The sequence below is a fragment of the Capra hircus genome, chromosome 16 (genome assembly GCF_001704415.2).
Source record: "Capra hircus breed San Clemente chromosome 16, ASM170441v1, whole genome shotgun sequence".
In the NCBI taxonomy this organism is placed as follows: domain Eukaryota; kingdom Metazoa; phylum Chordata; class Mammalia; order Artiodactyla; family Bovidae; genus Capra; species Capra hircus.
In genome coordinates this window covers 69889088-69913412 of record NC_030823.1, presented here as the reverse complement: position 1 = coordinate 69913412, position 24325 = coordinate 69889088, and the positions used below count along the sequence as shown (strand labels likewise).

General features: G+C 41.7%; 1 protein-coding gene across 1 annotated transcript in view; it reads left to right on the top strand.

The window, feature by feature from the left end:
- Positions 11380-24325, top strand: part of PPP2R5A (protein phosphatase 2 regulatory subunit B'alpha) — a 66862-nt gene continuing 53916 nt past the window's right edge. The window contains exon 1 of the mRNA XM_005691015.3: positions 11380-12311. Coding sequence (XP_005691072.3) covers positions 12122-12311 — 190 coding nt within the window. The 5' untranslated portion in view covers positions 11380-12121. The remainder of the gene's footprint in view (positions 12312-24325) is intronic.

Below are 24325 nucleotides of genomic sequence, written 5' to 3'. Positions count from 1 at the left end.
TATTTCCCAGCTCTGCTAAGGAGCTCGGTTAACTTTTAGCAATCTGAGTTCTCTTTCCTGAGTGCCATAGAGTTAGTTGTACCTTATAAGTTTAGCATTCAGCTTAACATTCAGGGTGACTCAGGATTTCTTTCTCTATATACCTCCCTGTTCGCTGCTATTCTGCCTCAAAAAATACAGCTACATCAGTTCAGTTCAGTTCAGTTCAGTTCAGTCGCTCAGTCGTGTCCCACTCTTTGCGACCCCAGGAATCGTAGCACGCCAGGCCTCCCTGTCCATCACCAACTCCCAGAGTTCACTCAGATTCACGTCCACCGAGTCCGTGATGCCATCCAGCCATCTCACCCTCAGTCGTCCCCTTCTCCTCCTGCCCCCAACCCCTCCCAGCATCAAAGTCTTTTTCAGTGAGTCAACTCTTCGCATGAGGTGGCCAGAATACTGGAGCTTCAGCTTTAGCATCATTCCTTCCAAAGAAATCCCAGGGCTGATCTCCTTCAGAGTGGACTGGTTGGATCTCCTTGCAGTCCAAATCCTGCCCAAACTCTGATCTTTTTGCCCTCGTTTTAGCAAGACTGTTTTGTCTGCTTGGATCCCTCTTCTTGTCATCTGGAAAGTGCCTCCAGGCAGAAAGCCAGTCTTATTGTTTCTCTACTCCCAGGAATTGCAGTCCTGCGCTGTGTGTTGTACAATGAAAACAGTTATTTCAAGCATTTTTGCCTAAATTTCTTGTGTCCTGTGAGAGGGTTAATCCAGTTTCTGTTAATTTTCATGTCTGGAAGTGCAAGTTTTCTCATCGTGATTTCTTTTGTCACTACTAAAATAGCTCTTGCTTAAGTCAATAAAAATATTTTTCTGTACACGTCAAACTGTCTTCTAACTTTCCTCCTTGATGTCACTGACAGGCTATTACTTCCTTTCTCCCCAGGAATCTAAATCAATGCATTTCCTTTGTTTTTGTTTTTGCAACCCATCTGTTCTGGCTTTTACTCTGCTGGTGCTACTTCGGTGTCACTTTTCCTGTAGGTGGACATTCTCTAAAGTGGTGCTCAAGCCTTCCTTTATCTAGCTCGCTTGGCGGAATCCTTCCTCTGCTACCTGGAGGTTGGCAGTCTGTCTGCCGGCTGGATCTAACGCACGTAGCAGAGAATTCTCTCCGTCTCTGGATTTCCCCTTTCATAAATGCCCAAGTATCACCAGGAGGAGAAGGGGACGACAGAGGATGGGATGGTTGGTTGGCATTGCCGACTCGATGGACATGAGTTTGAGCAAACTCTGGGAGTTGGTGATGGACAGGGAAGCCTGGTGTGCTGCAGTCCATGGGGTTACAAAGAGTCGGACATGACTGAGCGGCTGGACTGAACTGATCAGCTCAATTATTTCACCATTTTTAAAATACAGTGACCCCGACCAGGGAGTTAGCTGGTGCCACCCTGCACTGGAAGCGCAGAGTCTTAACCACTGGACCACCTGGAAAGTCCCCGCGGAGCCCTATTTGTGAGCGGCGAGGGCCGCTTTGTTCTTCATCCCTGACTCTCCGCCACAGCGGCTGAGCCCTGCTTCTCCTACTGCAGCCCTTCTTCGTGTTTAGCCCTGGAGATCCCCGAGGCCCACGGCAGGCTGCACATCTTTTGCCCATTTGTTTCTGTCATTCTTTTTTTTTCCTTAAAGAAGAAAGAGAGGTTTGTGTTGTTGATGTAATTTCCCTCTTTGCTCTGGCCTACTCCAGGCGGCCAGCCCAGTCTAGCCTTCATCTTTCCCTCTGTTAATATCTAGCATGTCATCGCCTCTTTTAAAAAATAAAGATCCAGCTCTCCGCCTCAATGACCTTAAGAAACTCTGTTAACTCGACTTGCCTAGCCTCAGATTCATCTTTGCGTCCCCTTTCCTTCCTTCCTCTGACACTCCTTTCGTTCCCCTGCCCCAAGAGAAAACTGGCTTAGCTTTTGAACATTTGGTTAAAGGCCTCCAGTTCACATGGTCCACCAATTCAAGTTCTTGGCACCGTTTGTAATTCTTCTCTCTGAGTTGCCACCCTCACATCCATCCAGTCTCTCTGGTATTTCCTTGTAAAGTCTTTCATACCTGTTCTCAGGGCCATTTTTAGTTAAAGCCTGTGGTCATCAAGGAAGGGGAAATGAGGCCAGGCAGGGGGCAGGTAGTCTGGATTGTCATTTGGGATTTTTTTCAAAATACTGTAGAGCTTAAAAAAATCTCCACAGGGGGCTGATACACTCTGCTTAGCACCCCTCAGCCAAGTCCTTATCCTGGATACCTATCCTCGCTTTCACCTAATCTCATTGGCTTCCAGTTTCCCCATCCACCGCTCTTAAAACACCTTCAGTTCAGTTCAGTCTCTCAGTCATGTCCAACTCTTTACAACTCCATGAATTGCAGCACATCAGGCCTCCCTGTCTATCACCAACTCCCGGAGTTTGCTCAAACTCATGTCCATTGAGTCGGTGATGCCATCCAGCCATCTCATCCTCTGTCGTCCCCTTCTCCTCCTGCCCCCAACCCCTCCCAGCATCAGAGTCTTTTCCAATGAGTCAGCTCTTCGCATGAGGTGGCCAAAGTACTGGAGTTTCAGCTTTAGCATCATTCCTTCCAAAGAACACCCAGGACTGATCTCCTTTAGGATGGACAGGTTGGATCTCCTTGCAGTCCAAGGGACTCTCAAGAGTCTTCTCCAACACCACAATTCAAAAGCATTGGCTCTCATCAAATACTGTCCTGAGAGAGAAGTCATTAATATCTTTTCCTGGACATATGCCTCATCTCTTCCCCTTGAGTTGGTGCTCCCTTAGGGTTGGGACCACAATATTTACCCACAGGCTGTGTTCATAACAGGCCTCATAAATCTGTGATGGTGCTTGTTTGGTCCATAGGATGACCAGCCCTCCTGGTTTGCCCAACTGTGTGTGCAATTATACCATCTTTCCTTTGGTGCATATTCCCTGCTTTGTTCTCTTAGTTGAATTTTTTAAAAAAATATTTGTTCATTTATTTATTTATTTGGCTGTGCTGAGTCTTAGTTGCAGCATGCAGGACCTTCCATCTTTGTTGGGGCATGTGGGATCTAGCTCCTTGACCATAGATCGAACCCCGGCTCCCTGCAATGCGAACTTGGAATCAGCCGCTGGATCACCAGTCCTCATAACTGTAATTGATGTGAGCTCTCCCCACTGATGGTGAACTCCATGAAGTCATTCTTGTGTCACTCATAGCTATCCTCCGAGCACCTGGAATAAAGCAGGGACATTACAGATTAAAGGATATTTTTTGAGTGAATGAATAGGAAACATTGGACACCATTATATCTCTTGATGAGCTCATTTTCCCTCTAGGTAACAGTACCTCAAAGCGCCACATTTACAAATTTTTTATAGTGCTAGGCATCTTATAGCAGTGAGATTTCAATCCAGTCAATTAAATTTCTTTGTGAATGTCTCTATACAGACTGAATAAACGAACTTGAATTTCCACCGATTTCTTTTTTTTTGTTTTAACTTTTGGGTGTCACTGTGTACAAGTTTTGAAGCTTGAAATTCTTTAGATCATCTTACAGCCACAAGGAAGTAAGTAAGTGTTAGTCATTCAGTCTTGTCTGACTCTGTGTGACCCCATGGACTGTAGCCTGGCAGGCTCCTCTATCCATGGGATTCTCTAGACAAGAATACTGCAGTGGGTTTGCCATTCCCTTCTCCAGGCTCCACTGATTTCTACAAGAGAAGGATAGAGAACCCCAGAGATGCTAGAATATAAAAAAATTGTTCCTGGACATGACAGAAGTCACTGGAAACAAGGAGAATAGGAGAATCCTAGGACAGTAGAGATGAGTGTCACACAGATGAGAGAGAGACCTTAATGATCTTGTTTGATCTCTTTCTGCCAGATTTGTTGTATGAATAATGCCTGGTATATGGTAGGTGTTAAATTTATGAAGGTGATTATATGTGCCTACCCAGACACATACACAGTTTAAAAAGAGAAAAAATCAACTGTGTCCTTTGGCACAGAAGTCAAATCTTAGGATCTGGAAACACTGGAGAATTTCCAGTTCAATAATTCCTGAAAATCCTGTAATATTACTAATACTGCTTCTTCAAAGCATAGACATCACCTGATACTGAGGATATAAGGTTAATTTCTTAGATTGACCATTTTTTGGAAGTTTGAGCCAAAGTAGCAAGCCAGTAAGAGAGAACACATTGCTGGCATGCAGCCACTAGGTATTTTAAGATAAGCACTGCTTCAAAACTTACTATTTGCTTCCTCCAAGCAGATGAAAGAAGATCAGTTACAGGTTTGTATAAAATCTGCATATGAGTGGAACAGTAAGTAGCCATATAGTGTTTTTATGGGCTTCCCAGGTAGTTCGGTAGTGAAAAAAAAAAAAAAATCCACCTGCCAATGCAGGAGACACTGGAGATAGAGACATGAGTTTCATCCCTGCGTCAGGAAGATCCCCTGGAGAAGGAAACTGCTACCCACTCCAGTATTCTTGCCTGGAAAATTCCACGGACAGAGGAGCCTGGAGGGCTACAGTCCATGGGGTCACAAAGACCCCATGAGGGGGGTCACAAAGACAGGACTGAGAAAGAATGACAACAGTACCTTTATAATGACTGTGCTGCAAAATATAGCCAGAGAGCAGTCCTGTTTTGAATTTAATCTGCTTTTTTTTTTCTTTTTGCCCATTCATCTCCAGGTCAAATTCTAACTCAAGGTGTGGTATAGTATATTCTTCTGCTGAAATGGAATTTTTTTTTTTTTTTGGGTAAAATGTTGTGTGAAATAAGTAAATTCATTGAAATATTGAAATCTTTTTTCGCAGTTCCCTGACCAGGAATTGAACCCAGGCCCGTGGCAGTGAAAACTCAGAATCCTAACAACTAAACCACCAGGGAACTCCCTGGAAATCTTTTTAGTAATGAAGAAAGGTGGGTAAATTAGTTTCTTGAACGGCAAGTATCCTTCTCTGTTGTTTTTGTCCGTATAAGGATCACTTCAAACATTACTTTTTCTGTTACATTTTCTCTGACCCTCTTTGCAAACCAGATTTGCTCTTTTTTCCACTGTGTTTACACAGTGCTATAAGGAACACTTAGGATATACTCTTTGATCATTTGTTTGTGCTGTCCCTCCACACTAAATTGAAAGATCCATGCTTCATTTATCTTTTCATTCCTAGTGTCTGGCATATTGCCTGGCACATGGATGGGGCTTGAAAAATACTTGCAGGGTTGATTTAAAGAATAGAGAGTTCACCAATATCAATCTTTTAAACCCCACTCTGCAAGGATGAAAGGATATGGCGTGAGCTGAGCTCCTTCAACCTATTCTAGTTCCTCATCTAGTATACAGGTAAAGCATTGCCCACATCAGGAGTTATCCAATATTTTCAACTCAGCCCACTTAGATGGGGCAAAAGACTTCACAGCTGTGAGAAAAGGATTCAGAGATAATCACAGAGTGTAAGTGTGCCAGCAAACGCTTTGGGGGAATTAGTAATACCTCTGCTGTACCAACAGCTCACGTTCACTCCTTTTGCAAGTCCTATGTAATCCTCCACTAAGATAAATCTCCAGTCTAACCATCTCTACGGCCACTGACCTTGTCTGAGTTCTTGGTTTACCAACACAATAGCCTGTACAATAGCCCACAACAAACTTATTTAATAATGACAAGCTTAACTGAAAGCAATTTATAATTGAAAGCAAAAATGGCATCAACTGAAAACCATGACCACCAATCTTCCCCTGTTGACAAAGGATCCTTCCTGAAAATTGCCGAAATTCCAGTTGCCTCAATGTGCACTTGTATTTGAACAGTGGCCAGAAAGACAACACAGAATCAGAGTTCTTGGAAAAAGTCTAAAAAGTGCTGAATTTAGTTTATGAAAACCAAGTGCCAAAAATCTTTGACCACTTGGAGAGTAAGTTATTAGTCAGAAGATCTCATTGTATACAGAAACAAAAGTATCCTGTAAGTCTTGGAAAGAAAAAAGGACTTTCCAGTTTGGATCAGTTTGAGGTCTGTGAGGAGGACCTTCTTGGTCTACGTGAGGTCAGGTAACAACTTGACCTGATTAGCATTTAAGGTCTCTTCAAATTTCATATTTTGTTGATTCACAGCATGCATATATAATATCTGCAACATGAGTGAATTAATAAAGTAATGAAAGAATGAATGCATAGGTGTGAATAAGTCTGTAAGAACTTTGGAAGCTTCACTGAAGTACAGAGGAGTGGTTTTCAAACTTCTTCAGTGATTCGTACTCAGTTGCTCAGTCGTGTCCAGCTCTGCAAGTCCATGAACTGTAGCCCACGGGGCTCCGCTGTCCATGGAATTTTCCTGGCAAGAATATTGGAGTAGATTGCCATTTCCTACTCCATCTTCAGTGATGAAATACCTATAAATCATGTAGCTTTTGGTGGAGCCTCTAAAAATGTTAATTTATTAAATCTTAAGAGAGTAAACTGATTCTATCTCTGCTGCGGCTGCTAAGTCACTTCAGTCGTGTCCGACTCTGTGCGACCCCACAGACGGCAGCCCACCAGGTTCTCCCGTCCCTGGGATTCTCCAGGCAAGAACACTGGAGTGGGTTGCCATTTCCTTCTCCAGATTCTATCTCTAGAAGCACATAAAAGAATCTGATAGCTTTGATTGCCTCCCAGGGAGGGAATTTTACCTAATTTAAATGTACTTAAATAAGAAGGAATGACATATTAAAAATTAATGTTTTACGATACTATCTTGATTTAGATTCAAGTTCAGTAGTGCAGTTGTAAGAATCAAAATTCTAAGAAAGATACAAGGAAAAAATCTTAATTTATTTTGTTTCTGTAAATTGGGAAAAGATCACTACTATTTGATTTTCAGATAAAGCATATTTGTTTGGTGTTCTATAGGAGTAGTACCGTTTGGGTATCATGGTTCTTAAGGAAAGAGAAATGTTGGCAGCCAAAACTTTGCTTGGACATGCTTTAGAGAATTTCACAGTGATGTGGACATAATACTGTCTCTGATGCACTCTAAAAAAATTTCTTCTAGTATTCTTGAAATTTAAAGCACACATAATATGCTTAGCCATCAGAGTTGCTAGAATGTTTTTTCCTCTGATGCACACTTTAAACCATTAAAAGACCTTGATTTTGCTATTGTAAGTATTGTCATCTCACTCAGTTCAGTCGCTCAGTCATGTCCGACTCTTTGCGACCCCATGAACTGCAGCACTCCAGGCTTTCCTGTCCATCATCAACTCCCAGAGCTTGCTCAAACTCATGTCCATCGAGTCGGTGATGCCAACCAACCATCTCATCCTCTGTCATCCCCTTCTCCTCCTGCCTTCAATCTTTTCCATCATCAAGGTCTTGTCAAGTGAGTCATTTCTTTGCATCAGGTGACCAAAGTATTGGAGCTTCAGCTTCAGCATCAGTCCTTCCAATGAATATTCAGGACTGATTTCCTTTAGGATGGACTGGTTTGATCTCCTTGCTTATTTTCTCCTGCAAGATAGTTATTGTGATTGAAACAATGAAATCAGTAAATAAATCAAGTCATGTGAGGATAAAGTAAAGCAAAGAATTTGCCAGTGATGAAGTCTTGGCCTCTGACTTATATATGGGTCTTCACATATGAAAAAAAACAGGAGTTCTACAGCATGGAATCGTCACTGACACTCTTCCTTGTCAGGGGTACAAACAGTTCAGCACTGAGACTGTGGTTTTCTGTTAGATGATTCTTAGTGACCTAATCTGTTTATGACTCAGATACTTTATTTACTTAAGACCGTGCATGGAAAAGAAATGATTAATATCATGCACATGATAATTTTATGGACATACATACGTGCATAAAATTATCAAGTGCATGATACTCACTTTTCCAAGTGTTTGTTTTATGTATCATATTTAAAACTCATGCCAATATTGTAAAGAAGGCTGGTTACTTTTTTTTCTGATATACAAATGTAGAAACCAAGCCTCTGAGAGGGCAAGTGACTTGATGGGACCATGCTATAATTAATAAAGTCAGGACTTTTGAGCCTTTGGCTATAGTTCTTTCCAACCCACCCAAAATGTTTGGTAACTTGAATCTAGAATGCCGTCTTGCTCTCTTCTTTGGTTTTGACTTACACTTTCTTTAAAATTTCTCTCAAAATTCTTCTCCAAGAGGCTATTTCAGAAAACTCAGACAGTTTTGCTTGTTCCAAACCTCCCAAGAATTTGTTTCCAGTATCTATTTTTCTACCTGTTCTATTCAGTCTCTATTTTCCATTATTTATTATGTCATATTCCAGCAAGAATTTTACCTTTGTTGGTGTGCTTTCTGCTATTTATTTCCCCTTCTTAGCCTATGCAAATTCTCTTTATTACAAATTCTGGACATTTAAGATCTATTTTAAATAACATCCAGGTGACTAGAGAATAGAGTTTCAAACATTCATGTGCATAAGAATGACCTAGGAAACTTATTAAAAACAGATTTCTCAGGGGACTTCCTTGGCAGTCCAGTGGTTAAGACTCTGTGCTTCCAATGCAGGGCACGCAGGTTCAATCTCTGCTTGGGGAACGAAGATCCTACATGCTGTGCCATGCAGCAAAAAAAAAAAAAAAAAGATATCTTAGTGCTTTTCCCATTGGTTCTGATTCTGTGTGGGGGGAGAATTCTGTGTGTCAGGCCCAGCAATCTGCATTTTAAATAAGCTCCCCAGAGGATCTTTATGCGTAATCCAATGACTATACTTTCAGAAACCCTGTTCTTGAGAATTAAAAATTAGATTGGTACATACTGCATATTTATGCTTTGTTCAGTAAGAGATACAAAGGTATAAAATAACTGAGTCCTTACTTTTTTTATTAATTTCATTTATTAATTTCTTTTCGGCTGTGCTGGGTCTTCATTGCTGCACGCAGGCTTTCGCTAGCTGCCGAAAGTGGGGGCTACTCTCTAGTTGCAGTGCTTGGGTTTCTTACTGAGGTGGCTTCTCTTGTGGCAAAGCACAGGCTCTAGGCTCATGGGCTCAGTTACAGCGGTATCCAGGCTTAGTTGCTCTGTGGCATGTAGGATCTTCCTGGGCCAGGGGTCAAACCTATGTCCCCTGCACTGGCAGGCGGATTGTTTACCAGTGGACCACCACGAGGTCCCTTACTCTTTCGATGGTTACAAACAGCCGGGGAAGAAAGAGCATAGCACCTGCAATCTCTGACCCTATATGAGGACAGACTCTGTGAGTGGGGTAGGTGATAAATGCTCTGTGCTTAGTTGCTCAGTCACATGGGACTCTTTGCAACCCCATGGACTGTAGCCCGCCAGGCTCCTCTGTTCTACGAGGAACAGAGGAGGAATCCTCTGCTTCTAGGCTATCAGTATGTGGAATGATGCATCTAAATTGAAAAAAGAATTTGTGTAGAGACATGGCACAATTTATGCCTGGAAAGACATCCACGAGGTAGAATGAGAAGAACCTGGAATTGGGACTTTATTCCATAGGTACTGGATGGTTCTTCACACATGCCAATAAAATTAATGTGGCAGTAGTAAAAAGACTTTTCTGGCAGAGTTTGAAAGCCCTGAACTATATTTGGGGATCAGTTAAGCAAATTGTAAGGAAAGCTTGGTTTGAACGTTTGTTAAGGTAGATTCAAGAGAGTCTGGAGCTTGATTGGATGAGAAAGAGAAAGATGTCTAAGACACTGTTGAAGTTTGAACCTCCTTGCCTAGAACGCTTGTGTACAATTTCACTACTCAATGAATATACTGCTACTGCTAAGTCACTTCAGTCGTGTCCGACTCTGTGCGACCCTATAGACGGCAGCCCACCAGGTTCCGCCGTCCCTGGGATTCTCCAGGCAAGAACACTGGAGTGGGCTGCCATTTCCTTCTCCAATGTATGAAAGTGAAAAGTGAAAGTGAAGTCGCTCAGTCGTGTCCGACTCTTGGCGACCCCATGGACTGCAGCCTACCAGGCTCCTCCGTCCATGGGATTTTCCAGGCAAGAGTACTGGCGTGGGGTGCCATTGCCTTCTCCCAGTGAATATAAGGAGGGAAATATTTCAAGGTAGCATTTGATTCTAGATCTAGAATTCAACTTCCTACCACCTTCTTTACCTGTGCATCAGGTAGTGTTGCTTAAATATATGGCAGTATTTTTAGCACGTCGAAAAGAAAAGATCTGGGGCTCGTCGAAGAGAAATGGAGATTGGGGTCCACTAAGCCAAAGACAAGACAAGCTATGCAGTTCACTTATTTTTATTAGGCATCATTATACAGAAAGTACCGGACAAAAAACTAAGATGACCAACATTTCTGGTCTTTAAGAAGTGGAAAATGTGGGTGGAACCTGTAAGAGATCCTAGTAAGAGTAAACTGCCAGTACTCAAATCTACAAACTTCTGATCAGCGAATTCATACTCGTCCTGTTGAAGCAGTTCAAGGTCTCCGGCTGAAAAAGCAAAAATTAGTAAGATGTTAAATTGGGAATGAGAAACCTTTTCTTGGAGGATGTGGATTTGGGAAAGGCTTTCAAGTAGTAGGCACCAGACAGTCCGAACTCGCGCTAAAGCAGCTCTCAGGAACTGTGTTGCCAGAACCTTGAGAGAGCTGTAAATTTATCCGGTAACTTCCAAGTGCGCGGCTTAGAGCCAGAGAGGCTCCAAAGCCCGCCCAAGACTCCAGCATCTCGCTCCCATTGGACAAGCTCATTTCCTCGCCTTCCTCCGCGGGGCGACTTCAGCCATCAATCACACGGCTTGTTGCTCCACCCCTTTCCAGTGACGTAACACTTGGCACGCCTTCTCGCTCCAGCCCTCAAGCTCCCCACCAGTCGCTTCAGCTCCTTATTGGCCAGCAGAAAGGGGAGGAAAGGGTACGGGCCTTCTCTTTTGCTCTCTAAACTCCCTCCTCTAGTTTCCCGGTCTCCTCATAGGCTGTCCACGAAACCATAGCCTTGAGCTGTCGCGCAGGCGTGCACAGACGCTCGTTGCTGGAGCCGCACCTCCCCTCAAGCCTTCGAGAGTTACGCGGTTGTGACGTGAGCGGGGCACTCCGCTAAGCCGTCTTCACTTACGATTGGCTGTGGTCGAGGTCCGTCACGTAACCACGCCCCCTCTCTCCGCCCAACCTCCCAGTTTGATAAGACCTTGAAAAAGGCCACGCCTCAGCCCGTTGGGCCGCTTCACCCTGCGATTGGCTGAGGGAGCTGGCATGCTTTCCCACCCCCCCACCCCGCAACTCCTTCCCGAGCTTCCGAGAGGCTGGCCGGACCCCGCGGAAGTTGTCAGTCAATCTCCTCCCTCCCCATCCCCCGCGAGGCCCCGCCCCCGGGCCGCGCGCCCCCAACGCGCGCGCGCACACGCGCTCGCACTCTCCCTGCTGCCGCCCGCCTCTCGCCTCTCACAGCACCTTCTCAAGTTGTAGCGGCCGCTCGCCAGGGGTTCTCTGTGGGCGGCGGAAGGGCGCGTGGGGGAGGGGGTCCGGACCGCTGGGCGCTTCGAGGAGCGAGTGTGTGTGTGTGTGTGTGTGTACGCGCGCGCACGCGCGCGCCCAGGGCCGGGGCGGCGGGTCACCGCCCCGGGAGATGAGGGGTCGGCGCTGACAGGGAAGAGCGCCGGCGGTGGAGACAGCGGCTCTGAGGGGCCCCGCGATGGCAGCGCCTCGGGAGGAGGCTCGAGACAGGGCGGGCTGCCCTGGCAGCGGCCACTGAGGTGCTGGCGGGCCGGCCGCCCGGGGACCCGGGCCGCCAGGGACGAGAGGCGCGTTCGACGTCCGCGTCCTCGCCTCAGTTGTCTGAACTTAGGGCTCCCGTCCACCCGTCCTCGGAACTCGGGAGTCAACAACTTCTTCACACACCACCCCCCCTCCGCCCCCGCCAGCTCCGGGGAGCTCGCCGAGCGGCGGGGACCGGGAACCTCCGGCCCTGAGATGCGGCCGTGAGGCGTCGGCGGGCGGCGAGGAGAGAGCTTGGCGGGCGCCCGGGAGCGGGAGGGCGGTGCGGCTAGGGGGCACGGGGCGGAGGGGCGCGAGCTCCTCGGCGCCTCTCCCCCGCCTCCTCCTCCTCCTGCCGCTGCCCGTTCCGTGCTAGCCGCAGCCGGAGCTGCCAAGCGCCAGGGCCGCGGAGATGTCGTCGTCGTCGCCGCCGCCGCCGGCGGCGGGGGCTGCCAGCGCCGCCATCTCGGCCGCCGAGAAAGTGGACGGCTTCACCCGGAAATCGGTGCGCAAGGCGCAGAGGCAGAAGCGCTCGCAGGGCTCGTCGCAGTTCCGCAGCCAGTGCAGCCAGCCGGAGCTGCACCCCTTGCCCCAACTCAAAGGTAGGTAACCTCCGAGGGCGCAGCCCGGGGAGGAACGCGCGGGTTCTCCTCGGCGCTGCCGGAGCCTTTGCTTTCTCGGGCGCGGGGGTGGGGGGTTCCTTCTGCCCACCTGGGGCTCGCGTTCCCCAACCTTCCTTGGCGTCCTCCCACCGTCTTTATGATTCAGACAGGTTTGATGTTAAAAGAGTCTTGCTGTTTCTCCCCCCTTACTTATCTGGGTTCACTTTAACTCTTCCCTTCTTGGAGGAGGCCAGCACCCCTCCCTCCCCACCTGCGCGCTCGGATTCCTGCCCTTGGGATTGTAACTCTCCTCCTGAGTCTGGAGGGGTAGACTTTTTCTTATTTCAGTCTTCTTCCTCGAGTCTTGCCCTTCCCCATCTTGTTGTAACAACCTGTCTTACGTTCCGACCTTCACTTTTCTGAGACCTGCCTCCTCTTTTCGGCCTCTCAGTTAATCTGTTGCTTTTCCAGTTATAAAGCGTCTTTGCGCACACTGTAACTTTTACTTTCCTCTGATCTTTCCAAAGAGTCTTAGGACTAGGAATCCTAATGCGTACACCCGTTAAGAGTTACCTGCCTTTAGATTGATTTATAAAGAAAAAGCTTAAAAATCTAACCAGGGTAGTGTCTTACTGGGTCATTAGATTTAAATGTTACTCTTTAGCCCAAAGAATGGAAAGATTTAAAATATTGTCTGAGAAGGTACACACGGTCGAGTTGGAAAAGTATTAAGGAGTAGGTCGTGGTGCTTTGCAATGAAATGGGAACTTAGTTCGCCAAGCAGTGATTCCAGGGATTCTGTAGATTTGTACAGTAATTCAAATTGGTGTCCATGCCTAACGCCTTACAGAACTTGGCACTCCTTCTGGCTCACTTACTTTTCCCACTAGGTTTAGAGGATTAAAAAAAAAAAAGAAATTGGTTCCTGACGTTCTAGTTTTTTTTTTTGTGTGGATTACTACCTTTTAATTTTATAATTTTAAGGTCTTTGCTTTTTATGAGATAGACATTGTCTTGGAACAAGATGATAATGGTCCTAAACATTTGAATTTTTTTTTTTCTACAAAAGAAACCTGATAGAAATCTAGATCATCTGTTTTGCAAGACCAGGAAATGAAAGTTTTTGTACCGAAATAGATAATGTTCAGGAGGTTTTCGATCAGTTTCAAAGAGCTCCTGCATCCAGTTCAAGGCCAGCCTGGTTCTGATTTGTCTTTAGGCCTAGGAATCCAGTCTTAATTTGGCCAGGAGTCTAAAGAAAACCCCAGATCACATCACAGTTGACCTGCAGTAACTTTGGAGCCCCATTCACATCCTACACTACCCTGCTTCTTGGGGTGCTTCTAAGCATCCCACTGCCAGAATCAAACTGGCTTTTGAAAGAAAGTTTTATTTAAGATGAGTAGCCTGTGGTACTGCATTTATCATTTGCTCTTTAGTATACAAAAATTGTTCAGACATTGGCATCATAGCCTACAGTAGACCACGAATGGTAGATGTTGCCAAGACTTTAATTCTTGAGTGATGTCATAGCTATAAAACAATATTATCTTTCTTGTTAGGACATTGAACTGCTATTCATGAATTTAAAATTTTAAACTTAACTAAAACATCATAGTTATTTTTACACATTTGGTTTTTTTCCCCAGTAATTTGGCAAATTATTTTTGCAGTTTGAAGGTTTGGTGCTAGTGTTTGTGTTTTTCTTGCATATGTGTTTACTTTGCTTTTCAGTAAGATATTGTGGGTCTTTATATTGTCTTTTTCATTTTTTATCAATTTTTATTAGAGTGGAGTTGCTTTACAATATTGTGTTAGTTTCTACTGTACAACAAAGTGAATCAGTTCTACATATATCGTCTATTTTTCAGATTTCCTTCCCATTTAGATCACCACAAAGTACTGAGTAGAATTCCCTGTGGGTTCTCATCATCTATTTATTTTATACATAGTAGTGTATATATGTCATTTTCAATCTCCCAGTTCATCCCACCACCCTCTTCCCTGCTTGGTGTCCATGTTTTTTCTCTACATCTGTATCTCTGTTTCTGCTTTGCAAATAAGTTTATCTTATATTGTCCTTTTATATATAATACTTATTTGTATTTAATAAAAATAATTGAATATTAAACATATATTGATAGTTACTTCAAGCCAAGAGATGCAACTTTATTTTGCTTTTAAAAGCCTAGCAAAAATATACAGTCAGTAATCATCTAAGTTATATGGTGTATAGTTCAACAAGTTGAAGGTGCCATTAAGTGTTTTATTTATAGTATTTTGCTCACTAGTAGAGAAAATTAAAATTTTAGATTTAATCTATGTGTTTCACATGAAAATATAGTATCTTTATAAGGAAATTTATGTATTCAGGATAAATTTATGTAAATTTAATTGAGGGATAAGATTCTTACTTAGATTACCCACCATTAGGAAAAATGACTTTTACTCCAGATGCCAAAATGCTTGAAAAGTGGTTTTTTAAAAATTCAGTTGCTTCACTTAGAACTTTGGCAGTGTCCTTGATACCACATGTTGTGTGCTTTTTCTGTCAGTAGTAGTTTTTTCCATTTGTGGCCTTAACAAAAACCAGTGGAAAGCCCTGTAATATGTGTATGAAAGAGAATTTTTCTTCCTGCTCTGAAATACCATCTTACAGTGGAGTGATTCAGATATCTGTGGGCATCCAAGATCTTTTCAGTGTTTATACCAACCTGCTTATGTTACACTTTGTCCACATGGATCTGAGCTGGAAAGGTGCCAGCTATTTTCCTCAAAGCATATTGTGGGTAATAAAAATAGTCCCACTTTTTCATACAAAGAAGTTTATTTGTGCAAAATAACTTAGTAAGTGGGTTGCAAAATTTTAATGGTAAAAATGTTCAGAGAAAATTATGTTTTATTGGAGAAAGTATTTTAAAAACAAGCCTTGTTAAAAGGAGTTTTAAAAAATGAGAAACTGTTATATAGGCCCTCAATCTGCCTTGTATAGCTTAAAAACAATTTTTTTTCCAAAACACTTGAAATTTGTTATGTTAGTTCTGTAAGTTCCTCTGAAAACTAAGTATGAGAAAATAAAAGTAGGGACAGTCTATCAATCATCTCTCTGTATTTATATTTACATTAGTATTGTACTTAATTTTTCTACCTTAAACTTTTCCTCTAGTAACCAACAGCTAGGAAACTTTAAAAAAAAAAAAAAACCCTGTTAATGGGAAGTTTTTCTGTCTGTTTAACCTGTTTTGTGTCTCTGAAAGAATTGGTTTGGTAGAATAATAGATGTTACACAGTTATATAACAACATTTATAAATTATTTTATACTTTTCTTTACATTTTAAAATTATAAGAACAATATCGATCATAATAAGTGAAACAGTCCAAAAAGTTGTGTAATACCTAATCCCGGGTATCTGTTTCTTTTTCACACCTACTGAGGTAATGTTGTGTGAGAATCCACTACCCTGTATTTTTACAAAAATTGCATATCATTGTGTTATCCCAGCAACTCTGTGCAAGACCAATATTGTTCCCAGATGTGACGTTGAGACTTAAAGAGCTTAGTTTCAGGCCTGTGATTATTTCTCTGGATGGCAGTTAACACTGGTACACAGGTTAAATGATTTCAGTATTTTTGCTGTTAACCTGCTTTATGAACATTTGAGCAGGATGATAATCGAGTTGGGTCATTGGGGTCAGCCCTGGGTCAAAGGTAAAAGTTTAATCTTTCTGAGTTGCTTTCCTTATCTGTAAAATGGGGATAAAAACTTCTATCTCCCTAGGATTGTAGGGCTTATGTGAAATAATGTAATTGGTTCCTAAAAATAGGCAAAGAATATTAGTTCCCATTCTCTTTGATATTTGAAAATCCAAATTAAAAGTATTTTTTAAATGAAGGGTTCACATAAATAGTAAAACTTTGCTAGTGTAAAGTATAAATTATTTATCATCAGATCTCAGATATGATCTATGTGCACTGAGGTGAAGCCATACATCAGCATAAGTGTGGATATGGAAATAGAGTAAATGACTTTTTAAATGTTGAATGCTATAGTTAGAAGTTTTTTTTTAATCAAGCAAAGAAATTGAATTAACCAGTAGAATTATATAGGTGTGAGTCTCTCATAGGAGACAGACCGTAAATGGCAAAGAACAGAAACTGGCGTTGAGATTAAAGTCCGCTTCAGATGAGGTAAAGAATTTCCCAAATTTCCTCAGTTTCTTGGTTGTTATATTCTTAGAAGTTGGGTCCTCCTGGAGGTATTGAGGCTTGTAGTAGTGGTGTTCATTTGAAGAGTTCCCTTATCTTTATGGAACACTTTTTGTTTGTTTGTTTTTCTTGATGTATGTGGTTGCAGAGTCCGACATGACTGAGCAGCTGAACTGATGTGGTCTTTAGGGTATCTGGTACAAGAGCACTGACATGATTTGAAATTTCCTAACTAATGACTTTTTTGTGCTGGTGAGGAACACTACTCACTCAACTTTTAAGGTTTATAGATTTTTTTCCCCAAAGTTAATTTCATTCATCTAAACCCAGAACCCATTTTAGTAATTGGGATAGCATTAAAGGAGAGTTGAAATTCACCTGAATATGTTAAAAGTGTGTTTACAAAGGAATATATAACATTTTAGTCATTTTACAGCTATCTTCTGGAAGTATTAATAATACCATATTTCTTCTAGTCAACTTACATTTTAATTTTTAAAAACTTTTAGGATATACCTCTAGAGAAATTAATATAGTGTCATTGTTGGCCTTCACACGAAGGAAAAACTTTTCCATTTAAGTCTTACTTTAACATTTTCAGAATTCCTGTTTAGGGTCAGATTTCTTTTCCCCCCAGTTTTATTACCTCCTCTGATTCTCAATTGAACTTTGCATCCTTTTATGAAGTGCCTGTAAAGTAAGACTCCAGTTAAATGTGTTTAAGTAAAATAGTGTGATCACTGGGACAGAGTACCATCCGGTAAATAGACTGAAGTTGTCTTCATGCATTATTGATGAGTCACAGTCACTTTGGGCTGGTTGGTTAACCCTTCTGAACTTCAGTTAATCATTTTTACTTGTAAGAATAGTATTTTCCCTTGATACAGTCTTGAAGATGAATTGGTCTTTAGTGAGTTAAAGACTTTGGATGACAAAGACAGGTTTATCAACAAAAATAATACCTTTGGGAAATAATAGATTTTTGAATATTCTTTGAATTTTAACTTTTTTAAACTTGTAAAAAGACAGGGATGAAGACTAGCTTATTTTTATTTATATGTGTTTAGCAGGGTTGTCAACCCTGGCTGTGCTCTTAGTTTTAAACAACATCAGTGCCTGGGTCTTACCCTCAAGTGACTCTAAATAAATTGGTCTAACTAGGTTGCAGGCATTTGTATTTTTGAAAGCTCTCAGAATGATTCTAATGTGCAGCCAGGGTTGAGAATCACTGGTTTGACATTATCTGTCTATTGATTTAATTCATTAATTGAGACTTTGTGCTTTTCTCTAGATATTCATGGCTCATTACCCAGCCTGTTAACATTTCCTGCCCTCACTTCACCTGCTGCTATTTACTTTTCACTCTCTTAACTTTGCTGCCCCCTGTGGCTAATCAGCTGCTTTCCTGAAGGGGGAGAATGCTGTTGGATTCTGGAGTTTTAGGCGTGATCTTTTGTAGTTTGTTGTAGTTAGCGTAATTAAAACTCCGCTGTTATCCTTTGATACAAGGTGATCAGGTTTGTTTTTTTTTCTGTGATTTTTGGAGCTGTGGCTGAGCTGTCAAGCAGAAGTGAGAACATAAGAAAGCAGTTTGCCTAGTTTTAATCCCGTCATCCAGGGTAACATAATCCCAACCAATCTGGAATGTAAAACTGTTTGCTGGATGTTCACAGCAGTGTTCCACCTCTTGAAGATTTAGGACTAATATAACTACTGTATAAATTGACTATTAGGTGTTGAACAAATGAGATATTGTTGATCATAACTGTGTTTTTGGTAATGCCTTATATTTATTTAGCATCAAGTAATGTTTTTCCTGTGGTTGCCTTGGCAGCACATATACTAAAATTGGAACTATAGAAGATGAGCATGGCTTCTGCACAAGGATGACACACATTTGTGAAGCATTTCAGAATTTTGCAGAATAAACAGAGCATTTTGAGGCAGGGGGAGAGAGAGAGAAAGAAATTTTTTCTTCAGAGGGTTTTCACATCTGTCCTCTAAATCTTGACCATAGTCTTTAACTGAAGGTAGGGCAGCAGTGACCTGGGGCCGTTTACATTTTATAACCGTATCTTGTCTTTGGCCTTTCTGCCAGCCAGTTTGAATAATACCCGTGTTTGCTGATTTGCTGTTTTGAGTCAGTTTCAGTCATTACCTAGTGAAGTCCTCTCTCCAGAATGAGATGGTAAGATTTTTGTGAAAGCAGAAGTCACCTGTGTTTTCATATCCTGTTATAGTACCAAAGTACAGTGTTCTGTGCATGACAAGTATGATCATGTAGGCTGTCACTGTTTTGATTAAGAAATTACCTGTTAGCCCTCCCTTTACACCTTTATTCAGGGTTTTTTTAAGTAAATTAATTTTGGGTTTTTAATACCATGATAAATAGTAGATATAGTTTTGGAACAGATGATTGTTTGCTCCTGTATTTGGGGCTTTGCCTGGAGAAGGAAATGGCAACCCACTCCAGTATTCTTGCCTGGAGAATCCCATGGACGGAGGAGCTTGGTGGGCTACAGTACATGGGTCACAAAGAGTCGGACACGACAGAGCGACTTCACTTTTACTTCCACTTTGACTTCTGGGGCTTTGCCAGTGATGGGTGTGACATGTAACATTATTGCTGGGGAAGGTACTGTGTAAGATCTGTGTGGAAAAGTAATACTGGGTTGACTTCCAGATGTGGACAGCTGTATATAAATACCAGATAAACTGAAATAACTAATTTCCAGTAGTTTCTAAATTTAAGGTTCAGTATTTATTTATAAGGATGTCCTTGAAGGAGATGAAAGGAACAGATTTTAAATATATAATTACTTTTAGTGCATTATTATGTAACAGGTAACCTGCGTGATGTGCCAAAAGAGTTTTACTGGACAGACTACATTTATATGAAATAAGTTGTACTTGTCTGAGCAGGATATTCACTAATAAGCAGTTTCAGACCACTTTTTATGTATATGTTTTTGAACTCTTCCCTGAAGAAATTTATTCATGTGGGTTTTTGTGTGAGTAATGGTGGATTTTAGAAATCCTGCAGTTTTGATCATATTTCTTAAAGAAACCTATTAGGGTTTTCTGGTAGTTTGCTGAGTATCATAGGTTCACATAAAATCCAGAGAACCTATTTCTAACTCGGATACTGAAGGCAAGGGATTTCTTGGGAACTCACTCCTCCTACTGGAATGGTGCTGCTAATTGCATTTACGGTTCCCTTACTGTGCTGTTGTGTCTAGTTGAGCCTCCCAGTGCTGAACAGGACCTCAGGAGTCATTCTGGTTTAGCTTTCATTGGGAAAGAGTTTCATTGTTCTTCAGCAAAAGAGACATAGATGTATAGAACAGTCTTTTGGACTCTGGGAGAGGGAGAAGGTGGGATGATTTGGGAGAATGGCATTGAAACGTGTAATATATAAGAAACGAATCGCCAGGCCAGGTTCTATGCAGGATACAGGATGCTTGGGGCTGGTGCACTGGGACCACCCAGAGGGATGGTACGGAGAGGGAGGAGGGAGGGGGGTTCAGGATGGGGAACACGTGTACACCTGTGGCGGATTCATGTTGATGTATGGCAAAACCAGTACAATATTATAAAGTAACTAAGCTCCAATTAAAATAAATAAATTTATATTTAAAAAAAAATCTATGCAGGAGATCTGGGTTCGATCCCTGGGTTGGGAAGATCTCCTGGAGGAGGGCATGGCAACCCCCTCCAGTATTCTTGCCTGGAGAATTCCCCATGGACAGAGGAGCCTGGCAAGCGACAGTTCATGGGGTCGCAAGAGTTGGACACGACTGAGTGGCTAAGCACACACGCACACACATAAAATAAACATCTTATTTTCTCACCACAAGAGCCTTCTTTAAGGTAGGGAGAAAAAGTATAGGGTTTTCAAGCTGTTAGATGCTCCCTCAGAATCTGCTTAGTTAGTGAGTAAACTGCACAGACAATAACTAAAAAAATGTTAGCTCTATGAAACCAGAATTTTTTTAAAGACTGGACTTAACTTGTAGTAAAGGAGTGTAAAATATTAATTCTAGCTTCAGAAATGATACATTTTCTCTGATTGGTCTTTGCCTTTGATTCACACTCACTGATAAAGGATGTTCTAGAATTAAAATTATTATCAGAAGATGATAATTATTTGAACTTATGGTTAATCCTATGCCTTTAAATTTATAAAGTAAAAATGATGAGACAGTTTTTGTCACGAGCTCTGAATTTTGATTTAGCAAAGAGGGGTGTCTTTAAAACAATTTTCTAAACAGACTTTTCTAAAGATAAACATTTGTTGAAGTCATAAGTAAAATAAAATATAACTTCTATAGGGATATATGCTTTTTTTTTCACTTGCAGTACCATTCTTCTTTTAATTAGCCAGAGGAAAAATATTTTGTTTGCCTGCTGTGAAACTGGAAATATGCTTTGCTTTCAAAATCTAATACATGGATTCATGTCAATGTATGGCAAAACCAATACAGTATTGTAAAGTAAAGTAAAAATTAAAATTTAATAAAAAAAGAAAAAAATCTAATGCAGAAATATTTTCCTCTTTGATGTTCATAGTGCTTAAATTTTAGGTGAACCATTGTAGAGGTTAAAATTTTACTCAGTAAAGTTAATAAAATGATGAATGCTTTTTCTTTTGAAATGTCTTTAGGAGCTTGTGGTCTGGTGGGGTACATCTAGACATGTAAACTGGTGGTTTCAATTAGCGACAAGTGTTGTGATAAGAGTAAGCAGTAAAAACCTAAGGGAGTATGTAAGGGACCCAAGTCAATTTTGTGTAAGAGGAGAAAGATCAGGGAAATCTCCCTGGAGAAAGTGACAGGTAAGCTGAGACCTGCAAGACTAGACATGTTAGACCAAGACAGGTGGGTTCTAAGAGGCCTGCCAAGGACAATGTGGGCATGCTTAGAGGTAAGTAAGTGGCTGTGATGTGCTTCATCTCTTTGCATGCCCATGGGCTGTAGCCATGGGATTCTCCAGGCAAGAATACTGAAGGGGGGTTGCCATGCCCTCCTCCAGGGGATCTTCCTGACCCAGGGATTGAACCCTGGTCTCCTGCATTGCAGGGTTCTTTACCATCTGAGCCACCAGGGAAGCCTGTAAATGCTGGCACAGTAACACAAGCAAGAGCTAATGGTCTCCTTGTCTAAGTAGGAGTGAGTGATATCACAGCAGGGACTTGGAAAGAGGGAAAAATCAATGATGATACATTCCTGACTTGGACAACTAGATGTATAGCAGCAGTTTACTGAAAGGGAAAAAGAGTAGAAGATCAGATGTGGGAGAAGATAGTGGTTCTACATGTGGGACGGGTTGAACTACCTGTGGAAATAGAAGTGAAGAGTCAAGTAGGAAATTAGATATTTGGGTCTGGAGCTAAGTAGAAAGAGCTGTGCTAGGAATCAGCATTTAGAAACTTTAGATTAAAGATGATTTTTGAAGAGATGCAAGTAGAAGCAGCTGCCTACTGGAAATGTACAGTACAAGAAAAGGGCAAAGAATATCATCATTTAGATGATGATCAGAGGAAAAGGAGCAACAGCTTGAGTGGAAGATAGGAGAGAGTAGGGACAGGAGAGGGTAGGGACAAGGTGGTCAAAGGAAGAAAATGTGTTTTTAAATAGGGATGAGGTGGCGCTAGTAGCAGTCAGAAGAGTGGCTGACAGGTCAAATATTTAAGAACTGAAAAGCTTCCATGAGTTTGGTAGTCTTCAGGCAACACTGGTGACTCGAGATGCATTTCAGAGGGTTGATGATCTTGAAACCAGAGTTCTCTAAGGTGGGGAGTGAATGGAAATGGAGAGCCAAGTCAGTAAGTGTGGACATCTCTTTCAAGAAGTTTGACAAAAAAAGTATCACTTGAGCTGCTGGGTGGAGAATGGATTGTAGCAGAACTAGGTTTTTAGAAGGAGGACCAGTCAAGAGTTTAATAGGCTAAATGAGATATGATATGGCTAGGGCTGGGTGGTAGCAATAAAGATGGAGAAAAGAGATGTGTTCAAAGTACAGCTAAGCTGGGACCTGTCGATGAATTATATGGAGGAGATGGACAGACAAAGGTAGGAGTCAGAGATATTTCCCAGGTGTTTTAGCTTGGACAGCTGCTGCTGCTAAGTCGCTTCAGTCGTGTCCGACTCTGTGCGACCCCATAGACAGCAGCCCATCAGGCTGCCCTGTCCCTGGGATTCTCCAGGCAAGAACACTGGAGTGGGTTGCCATTTCCTTCTCCAATGCATGAAAGTGAAAAGTGAAAGTGAAGTCGCTCAGTTGTGTCTGACTCTTCGCGACCCCATGGACTGCAGCCTACCAGGCTCCTCCGTCCATGGTATTTTCCAAGCAAGAGTACTGGAGTGGGGTGCCATCGCCTTCTCCAGCTAGCTGAGTGCATAGATCTAACACCACTGAGAAGGAATACATTAGGAAAAGAACCAATAAGGAGGAAAAATTCACAGTTATAATTTAGACATTCTAAGTTTGAGATGTCTTTCAGAAACCTGGGTATAAATATCAGAGAGTGCTCATTGGTAATTTCTGTAACTTCTAAACATGAATTAAAAGATGTTGAGATTGTTTATTAGAAAATGTTAGTAGTTTGAGATGCTGACCACTATATCTTTTGGCCAAAATGGGATTATCTAGCCCCATTGAGTGCAATGTCTGTACAAGACATCATATAGTGGTAAGATATCCTTGATATATGTGTGAGGTGATCACAAAATATGTTGGGACAGGTGCGTGAATAGGGTAAGTTATTTAATTGACTGTTTTCTGCCTTTAGACTAGAAGTTAAATACTTTAGGACCTAAGATCCATAACTTCCTTCCCAGTATTTAGGCATTCAGTGCTTGGTTTTAATATTTATTGAGTGAAATAATGAAGCAAATGCTATTAAATTGATTTAAAGAAAAACACCATTTTGTGCCAGGCAGTAATTTACAATTTTATAATGATTTATAATTGAGTGATAGTTTACGTACAGCTCCAAATTGAGCATTTTGTTGATGAAGAAACCAGAACATATAGGTTATATTCTTGTGCAAGTCATTTATAACTTCATCTTCTCAGTTAATTCCTCCTCTTTAATGTGAAACTGAAGATATGTATTGTCTGCAGTAAAGCAAAATTAGCACTTTATTTTTTATTTTTAGCACTTTATGTTCTAAACAGTGCAAAGGAGAAATAGTTGAGAGCCTTACAAGAAAGATACTGATTTCTTACAGGACCTGGGCAGGTAGGCCAGTACTGAACATAGGTTTTTCCAAGACCTGTAAAGCAAAAGATCTTTACGTCTCAAATTCTCCTGGAATAAAAATGCTTTGTTGATCTTCTTTGCAGGTCTTCCTTTCAGCACAGTTCTTCCATTTTTTAAGTAACATAAAGTTTTTCTGTAGAAGAAATTGGAGAGTATCTGTTTTATGAATGAGTACTGAGAAGCAAGATGAAGTGAATTTTTATCAGTTAGCACATTTGTGTTAGCTAGATTTATAATTTGGTGTCTCTACTCAGTTAAAAGTTATAATCTGTAATCAGCAGCTTTGAGGAATTATGGAATTGTTATGGGATATCACAAACTGATTAAATTCTGTCCACTTATTTTTTTCCTCTCTGTTCCCCGCTACACGTGCTATGTACAAATAGTTTTGAAAAAAATTTTTTTAACTGTGACCACATTAACATTGTACTTTCTAATCATTATTTCCCAATTCAAGGAAGGAAAATAAATTGGAGTCAGATAATTGAGACTTGAGTATAATAAAAGTCAAGTGGGCCAATTCATCTTATCACTTGACTGCT